This window comes from Anolis carolinensis, chromosome 5, assembly GCF_035594765.1.
Source record: "Anolis carolinensis isolate JA03-04 chromosome 5, rAnoCar3.1.pri, whole genome shotgun sequence".
NCBI lineage: Eukaryota > Metazoa > Chordata > Lepidosauria > Squamata > Dactyloidae > Anolis > Anolis carolinensis.
The window spans coordinates 182,006,453-182,015,738 of NC_085845.1; the positions used below are offsets into that span (position 1 = coordinate 182,006,453).

Here is a 9,286-nt window from a genome sequence, read left to right on the forward strand (position 1 = left end):
GGGACATAAAAAACAACAAAAAAGGCTTTTTTGCTTACATTGGTAGAAAAAGGAAGAACAAGGAGGCAATAGGGCCACTGCAAGGAGAAGATGGGGTGATGGTGACAAGGGACAGGGAAAAGGCAGAACTACTTAATGCCTTCTTTGCCTCGGTCTTCTCACAAAAAGAAAGCCATCTTCAACCTCAGCAACCTGGAATGGACGAAGGATTGGGGGAAATCCAACCCCAAATAGGGAAACAAGTTGTCCAGGAACACCTGGCCTCTCTAAACGAATTCAAGTCCCCAGGGCCAGATCAGCTACATCCAAGAGTATTGAAGGAACTAGCGGAAGTTATTTCAGAACCACTGGCAATTATCTTCGTGAGTTCTTGGAGAACGGGAGAAGTCCCAGCAGATTGGAGGAGGGCGAATGTGGTCCCTATCTTCAAGAAGGGAAAAAAGAACGACCCAATTACCATCCAGTCAGCCTCACATCGATACTAGGCAAGATTCTGGAAAAGATAATTAAGGAAGTGGTCTGCGAACACTTAGAAACAAATGCGGTCATTGCTAATAGTCAACACGGATTTACCAAAAACAAGTCATGCCTAATCTGATCTCTTTTTTCGATAGAGTTACGAGTTGGGTCGATACAGGGAATGCTGTGGATGTAGCCTACGTGGATTTCAGTAAGGCCTTCGACAAAGTCCCCCACAACCTTCTGGCAAACAAACCAGTAAAATGTGGGCTAGATAAAACTACGGTTAGGTGGATCTGTAATTGGCTAAGCGAACGAACCCAAAGGGTGCTCACCAATGCGTCTTCATCATGGAAAGAAGTGACAAGTGGAGTGCCGCAGGGCTCCGTCCTGGGCCCAGTTCTGTTCAACATCTTTATTAACGACTTAGACGAAGGGTTAGAAGGCATGATCATCAAGTTTGCAGACAACACCAAACTGGGAGGGATAGCTAACACTCCAGAAGACAGGAGCAGAATTCAAAATGATCTTGACAGACTAGAGAGATGGGCCGAAACTAACAAAATGAAGTTCAACAGGGACAAATGCAAGATACTTCACTTCGGCAGAAAAAACAGAATGCAAAGATACAGAATGGGGGACGCCTGGCTTGACAGCAGTGTGTGTGAAAAAGACCTTGGAGTCCTCGTGGACAACAAGTTAAACATGAGCCAACAATGTGATGCGGCAGCTAAAAAGCCAATGGGATTCTGGCCTGCATCAATAAGGGAATAGCGTCTAGATCCAGGGAAGTCATGCTACCCCTCTATTCTGCCTTGAACAGACCACACCTGGAATACTGTGTCCAATTTTGGGCACCGCAGTTGAAGGGAGATGTTGACAAGCTGGAAAGCGTCCAGAGGAGGGCAACTAAAATGATTAAGGGTCTGGAGAACAAGCCCTATGAGGAGCGGCTTAAAGAGCTGGGCATGTTTAGCCTGCAGAAGAGAAGGCTGAGAGGAGACATGCTAGCCATGTACAAATACGTAAAGGGAAGTCATAGGGAGGAGGGAGCAAGCTTATTTTCTGCTGCCCTGCAGACTAGGACACGGAACAAGGGCTTCAAACTCCAGGAAAGGAAGGAGATTCCACCTGAACATCAGGAAGAACTTCCTCACTGTGAGGGCTGTTCGACAGTGGAACTCTCTCCCCCGGACTGTGGTGGAGGCTCCTTTTTTGGAGGCTTTTAAGCAAAGGCTGGATGGCCATCTGTTGGGGGTGCTTTGAATGCGATTTCCTGCTTCTTAGCGGGAGGTTGGACTAGATGGCCCATGAGGTCTCTTCCAACTCTACTATTCCATGATTCTATGATTCTATATTCGTCATCGGATTTGGTTTAAGACTTCATCCTTACTTTATAAAGCCCTCAAGAACTTGGGATAGGTTACATTTTCCCCTTTATACACCCATTCAGATTTTGAGATTTTCTAGCATACCTATCTGAAAGTGCCATGTGTTTTCAAATTCTCTACTGCAATCATTTGAAGCAGGGCATTTAGTGCAGTGGCATCTAGTACGTATATTGAATGTTTTTTCATTAGAATTTGACATTTTGCATCTATTCATAGTTCAAAAAATATTGTAAAAATATTTATTTAAGCAATCCTTCCCTGTCACCCGACATCTGTTTCTTAGACCTCGTGTAGTCTCTTTGTGTATCTGCTCATATATTAGGTCTAATAGTATAGGAGGGCTTCAGCTTGATATTAGTTCTTTGTCAAATTGAAAAGTTCATGAAAGGCTGCCATTAAGTCCAAGAGATTTTATTAAATAAAACACCAGTGACACTGCAATGCTATTTCTTTTTCATAGCTCTCTTTCCTTCTCCTTTCTTGGGAGGTCCTTTTCCACGGAGCTTCTTCAGACGTTTCATTTCTTCTTTGAAATCTTCATGTTCATCTCTAAAACAAAGAGGACAGAAGTAGAGAGTATGTTAATACACAGAAAAAGGGCCCTTTTCAGATTTGAGTGCCACTTGCCAACTTGAATCAATGTACAAGTTGGCTTAAAGAAGATGAAACAATAGGGTTGGCAACATTCATCCTTCAGATAGTTTGGACTAACTTTAACTTTCACATACACAGGAAACCTGGTTGTTGACACATGTGAAGTTTTGGGCAGAGTTGTACATGATAGAGTCATAGAATAATAGAGTTGGAAGAGACCACATGGACCATCTATTCTAATCCAACCTCCTGCCATGCAGGGAAAATCACAATCAAAGCAACCTTGAAAGATAGCCATCCAGCCTATGTTTAAATGCCTCCAAGGAAGGAGCTTCCACCATAGATCTTTTAACCCCAGGACTGTTCGTCTGAAACTTTAAGCATACAAACCACTGATTCTAACTTTCAAATTATTTGTGCCATCATACTGGAGGCTTTGGTGGAAAGAAATTTAGTAAATGTAAGATTAATTGAAGCCATTACAAAGGCGACTTCTTCATCTTGTTAAAGAAAGTGGGCAACCACAGTGAGTCTAGGAACCCATATTCTGCCCCTATGATCTTCCAAATCTACACAAAACAACAAAAAAGTGGGGGAAATAGAAACTGAGAATGCCCAAGTCCACTTCCAGTTTTGGAAACCACATTTTAAAAAACAGTAAACTAATGAAGGGGAGTAAGCTTTTAAAGCTTACTTTTAAAATATCGCTACTCCTGGCTAATTTACACTGAAAAGGAATGGTGTAAGGCATATGGCATCTACAATGTGGGGAACCAACATTTTTTCCCCAAATTTGTCAGGGTCAGGTAGCATATTTGTATCCATTACCTACAGTCGCTTCTTTCTTTCCCGGATGCTCTCTGCAGACCAGTAGCTTATTGCTTGTGACTGACACTGGTCCATGGACCACTGCTTTGAATAGTAATGGTGCAATGAAAGGCCACCAAAACTGCCTTGGAAGGTGGACCTAGGGCTGTGCTTTGCGCACTCTGAATTAAAACCTCATTTAACTACCAGTAGCAAAGATGCCAAGTGTACAGAGGAAAAAAACCACCGATTTCTGCTCTCTGTATGTTTTGCAAAGCTTTTCTTTACCTCCTACCAGTCGTCTGTATGTTTTACCGCACCCTGTATTCTTCAAACGTGTAGCTTTCTCATAATGGAATATTATTAAGCCTGTTAGAAATCATGAGCTCATTTTTAAAGGACGTTAATGAGACTCAAGAGAAGCCCCTTCACGCATCCTTTCTGGCTGCAATAAGCATCTGGCTTATGCTAACAAGATCAAACTATGCCTTTTAATAAAGCCAATTCTGATTAAAGAGCAATGCACTGTATTAGAGCCTTAATGTTGATTTACCTTCCCCAGTTGTTCCACTTGTCCATTAGCAAAATAATATCATTTGCCTAAGGCTGCTGAGCTGCTAATACAGTTAAAATGTTCATGAAGTACCTCTCAGGCCTTGACTTTCTTCCACCCCCATAAACTATCTTTAGTGAAATGAATTTCTGAAAAGCCAGCTGTGATCCCTTACAGGCTTTTCTCAGAAAGAAAGCAGCTAAAAACAGAAGCTTGAGAGAGCCAAACCCGTAATTTATATCTGTCACTGCCAAAGGGAAACCCCTCTGTGAAATGGGTAACTGCCATTTTCCTCTAAGCAACAAGGAGAACACCTGGATGGTTATTATGCAGGAGTAGAAAAATAGCAGGAACCATGAGGTCCCCATCTTAGAACAGGTTTTTTTATTCGTGTCAGAAGCGACTTGAGAACATATTGCAAGTTGCTTCTGGTGTGAAAGAATTGGCCGTGTACAGAAACGTTGCCCAGAGGATGCCTGGGTGTGTTACTGGGAGGCCAGCATGCAGCCCACAATGAATACATCTATATTGTAGAATCAATATAATTTGAGACCACTTTAACTATCATGGTTCAATGCTATATAGAAACATGGGAATTGTAGTTTTACAACTTAATCTGCTCTGACAAATAGTACTGGAGCCTCACCAAATTACAAATCCCAGGATCCCAAAGCATTGAGCCATGTCAGTTAGTGACATCAAACTGTAAATTCCACAGTGCAGATGCCCTTTCATCTCTTTTCACAGCTATACACTTTCTCACAGAGGGGTGTGTGTGTGTGTGGGGGGGGGGGGGGAGGAATGGAATGGTGGCCTAATGTTATTATATGGTTCCTTTCTTTTCCCAAATGAAGTGGAATAAATGTTCTTCTTCTTCATTCACAGTCGTTTCTGACTTTGTGACCTCATGGAATAAATGTAGGTTCCTAATATTTCAGTATGTGTATATATGAGAGTGTGTCTCCCTTACTTAATATACTTCCCTACTTCAGCTCTCTCCCCTCTTTGGAAGGACTTTATAAGCCTTAAGAAAGCTCAGAACATTCTTAAGGATTCATCTCACCCAGCATATTCTTTTTTGAATTATTACCATCTGGCTGACAGTATCCTAGAGCTGTAACCATATTGAACTCCATGGTTTCGCAATGAGGTGGCATTGGGGGCTGTGAGGTGGTTGGAGTGTGGTAGGATGGGTGTTGTTTTTGTGATGTGTGATGGTGAAAGCTTTTAGTTTCATTGTACAATGATAATAACATTATTACATTGTATTCTGTTCTACTTAGTTAAGAAACTAGGTTTTGAAATTAGCAAGAAGGAACAATTTGTCTGCCTCTGGGAGATGAAAAAAGATGAAAGAACCACCTGGACCCCTTTTTTGACTTCTAGGGCACAGGTGGGCAAAGTGCAGCACTCCAGATGTTGGGCTGCAGCTTCACAAAGCTTAGCCATGATAGCCAATAGTGAGAAATGCTAGGAGCTGTAGTACAACAGCATCTAGAGGGCTACATATTGTTCTACAGCAGTGGTTCCCAACCTTTGGTTCTCCAGGTGTTTTGGACTTCAACTCCCCAAAATTCCAGCCAGCTTACCAACTGTTAGGAACTGTTGGAGCTGAAATCCAAAACACCTGGAGAACCAAAGATTGGACACCACTGTTCAGCAGGAATAGGGTTAAGGCACACTTTGTCTATGCCTAAGAACTTCTGTGGGACCAGATGAGCTAGACCAAGGGCTGTTTGAAGCAGTAGGGACACAGGATATTGACAACCTGGGTGGATGACAAAAATGGTAAAAGGTCTGGAAAACAAAGCCTAAAAGGAGTGGCTTAAGGAGCTGGAAATGTTTAGTCTGGAGAAGAAAAGGTTAAGAGGGGACATGAAAGCCATATTTAAATATTTGAAAGGACATCATATTGAGGATGGGGCAAGCTTATTTTTTGTTCTAGAGACTAGGACACGGAGCAATGGATTCAAATTGCAATAAAAGGGATTCCACCAAAACATTAGGAAGAACTTGCTGATGGTAGAATACGTTGCCACAGAGAGACCAGGATGGCTCTATCCCTGGTTGCCTTTCACCGGCTGGTGAAGACATACTTCTGCTACCAGGAATTTGGGGGGATGTGTTGTCGAAGGCTTTCATGGCCAGAATCACAGGGTTGTTGTGTGTTTTTCAGGGGGATGTTTAGCTTTTGAATACAATGTTTATTGTCACTTCTGTATGTAATATTTAATTGTTTTTAAAATTGTATTTATATGTACTGTATATGTATTTACCTTGTTTTTAAAATTCTATTGTGTTGTGTTATGTTATTGTTAGCTGCCTCCAGTCTCAATGGGGAGAAAGGTGGGATAAAATAAATAAATGACACCCAATGGAGGAATCTCCTCCTCTGGAGGTTTTAAGATAAAGGTAAAGGTTTCCCCTGACGTTAAGTCCAGTCATGACCGACTCTGAGGGTTGGTGCTCATCTCCATTTCTAAACCGAAGAGCCGGTGTTGTCCATAGACACCTCCAAGGTCATGTGGCCGGCATGACTGCATGGAGTGCTGTTACCTTCCCACCGGAGTGGTACCTATTGATCTACTCACTCGAACTGCTAGGTTGGCAGGAGCTGGGGCTAACAGCGGGCACTCATTCCACTCCCGGGATTTGAACCTGGGATCTTTTGGTCCGCAAGTTCAGCAGCTCAGCGGTTTAACACACTGTGCCACCAGGGGCCCCAGAGGTTTTAAAGCATGCACTAAATGGCCATGTGTTGTGTTGGACATAGCAGCTTTCTAAAAACCTCCCATACTAGTTATTTGTTATGTATATAATTGTGATTGCTTACTATATTTATGTATATGATTTAGTATGCAGTTTTCCCTTAACTCTATGTTGTTTGATGTTGTGTGTGTGTGTGTGGGGCTGCAGACCATGTGACAGATCTGGGCCTATTCAGGCTGAGTCTTCATCAGAGGCAGTGCAGTTTAGAAGTCAGTACAGTATGCAGTTGGTAGTGTCAGTATGCTACTGTGAGTAGTCAGTCTGTATTGAGTAAATGTTCAGTAATGTATTAGATTGAGGAGAGTGTTAGTCTGAATGCACAAAGAAGAGACTAAAATAGAATGCTTTGGAGAACTTACTGTTTAAACTATCAACCAATAAGAAATGTACCTGTATGATGAATACATCAAGTTTGTAAGTAAATCAACTATGTTACTTTTAACGAAGACTTAAAAACCAATATTTTATGGGAGAGTAGATATTTTTGGGCAACTGAAATAAGACTTCTGAACATCTGCTATATATGTTGTACGTTGGTATATCTTTGTTACTAACAGTTCAGAGAGATAACCAGGTAGATCAGTCTAACAACTGAGAAGCCTAATTTGCCTTGCATGAATACTAGTGGATATTTACCACTAAGGAGAAGATTCACTCAAACAAGTATTTAACTCTTCTTAGAAATATCATACTGATTCCGCCCATCTGTTTATTTATCACTGTATTTTTATGAATGTTATTGTAATTAATTTAGGTAATTAATTTTAATTGATTTGTATTGTATTTTATATTTTTATATATGAGTGTTTTATTGTAAGCCGCCCTGAGTCCTCTGTTGGGTGAGAAGGGCAGGATACAAATGTTGTAATAAATAAATAAATACATACATACATACTTTATAATAGGTTATGATTATTCCAAATAGTGTGAATGCCAATTAATCTCCAAAAGTTCCACACTTCCAAAAGGCTATGGAGATTCATGGTTTTCCAAAAGCTTATGGTCTCTAAAAGGTCATGTCTTTCCAAAATTATGGGAGTGCTTTGATTGTGTTTTCCTGCATGGCAGGGGGATGGACTGGTGGCTCTTGTGGTCTCTTCCAACTCTATGACTCTTAAGTAGTCCACTCCTACTTTAATAATAATAAAAAGGTCTGACTGTTGGACTGCCTACATATAAATATGATTATCTACTACAGGCATGGGCAAACTTTGGCCCTCCAAGTGTTTTGGATTTCAACTCTTACAATCCCTAACAGCCAGTAGGCTGTTAGGAATGGTGGGCATTGATGTCCAAAACACCTGGAGGGCCAAAGTTTGCCCATGCCTGATCTACCATGTTACTGAATCCAATCATAACCATTCTTCCAGCCCCTACTGTAGAAGGACTCATCCTCTTTTCAGTCCACAACTTAATCGCAAGCCTGTCTTACCTGTAGAGCCCATAGTAGCGCAGCTTCTTCATGAGGCCATGGTACTCGTTGTGGGGAGGGTACCAGTCGTAAACCTCCTTCCGTTTTGCGTATGGTGGTTCGCTCATCAGCTTCACCACTTTCATTGAGGACGCATCCGTTGGCCGAACGACTTCTCCGAAGATCCGGGCGCTGAGACGCGCCATCCGCAAAGCATAGCTGGAAAGGGAGGACGACATCTCCAAGCGCCGACTCAGTGTGTGGACCTCTGTATGCCTCACTGAAAACAGAACAGATATTGCCACATTATTGATCTAATTTACATACAAACCCAGGGTGCGTCTACACCAGCCTGAGCAAACTTCTGCCCTCCGGGTGTTTTGGACTTCAACTCCCACAATTCCTAACAGCCTACCGGCTGTTAGGAATTGTGGGAGTTGAAGTCCAAAACACCCGGAGGGCAGAAGTTTGCCTATGCCTGGCCTACACTGTAGAATCAATGCAGTTTCACATTATCTCAATTGCCATGGATGCATGCTATGGAGTGTTGGGAGTTTGGTGAGGTACCAGCACTCTTTAGAAGAGAAGGCCTTGTAAAGCTACATCTCCCATATTTCCATAGCATTGAACCATGGCGGCTAAAGTGGTATCAAACCGCATTAATTCTATAATGTAGACGAACCCCTCTCTGTTCTTGATTATTTCTCTTACCATTTCCTAACAGACAAAACTCCAAACGCTGTGTGATTAATGTTATTCTATTTACACACAGACCCACGCTCTCCTGGAATAATTCCTTAACTTTTAACACAACTCCTCTCTTGGGAGTCTTATAAAACGTGCGAGAAAGAAAAAGCAACCCCCTCCTCTCACCTTTTCCATTTTTACTGCCGTACAAGCCTGCCACCTTCAGGAAGCGTGCTTCCTCCTAAAAACTCCGGGTAAAACAGGGAAGCGGAAGTGTAGAAGACTGTTAACGCGCAGGCGCTGATCCCTATTGGATGCTGCCATCTTGGACAAGAATGGGCGTGACGTCAGCGTACGGAAAGCGTCCTTTACCATTGTTCTGCTTGGAGTTGGTTCAGGTCTATTCAGAAGCAAGGTTTATTGAACCCATTGAGGTCTATACATCGGTCCAGAGTCATACGGTCCGGAATACATTTACACTGTATAATTAATACAGTGTTGACGCCACTTTAATAGATGTGGCTGAATGCTATGGAATCCTGGGAGTTGTAGTTTTACAAGGTCTTTAGTTTTCTCTTGCAAAGAATGCTGGTGCATTACCCAATTACAGTTCCC

At 42.1% G+C, this 9,286-nt stretch overlaps 1 protein-coding gene across 1 annotated transcript; it reads right to left on the minus strand.

Moving 5' to 3' along the window:
* Positions 1–2,245: 2,245 nt before the first annotated feature.
* Positions 2,246–9,008, minus strand: mrps33 (mitochondrial ribosomal protein S33). Its single transcript, XM_003220853.3, has 3 exons — positions 8,858–9,008; positions 8,006–8,264; positions 2,246–2,399 (listed from the first exon to the last, which is right to left on the minus strand). Exons 2-3 carry the CDS (start codon positions 8,221–8,223, stop codon positions 2,294–2,296), a joined length of 324 nt encoding a protein of 107 aa, XP_003220901.1. The 5' UTR covers positions 8,224–8,264; positions 8,858–9,008; the 3' UTR covers positions 2,246–2,293.
* Positions 9,009–9,286: the final 278 nt, after the last annotated feature.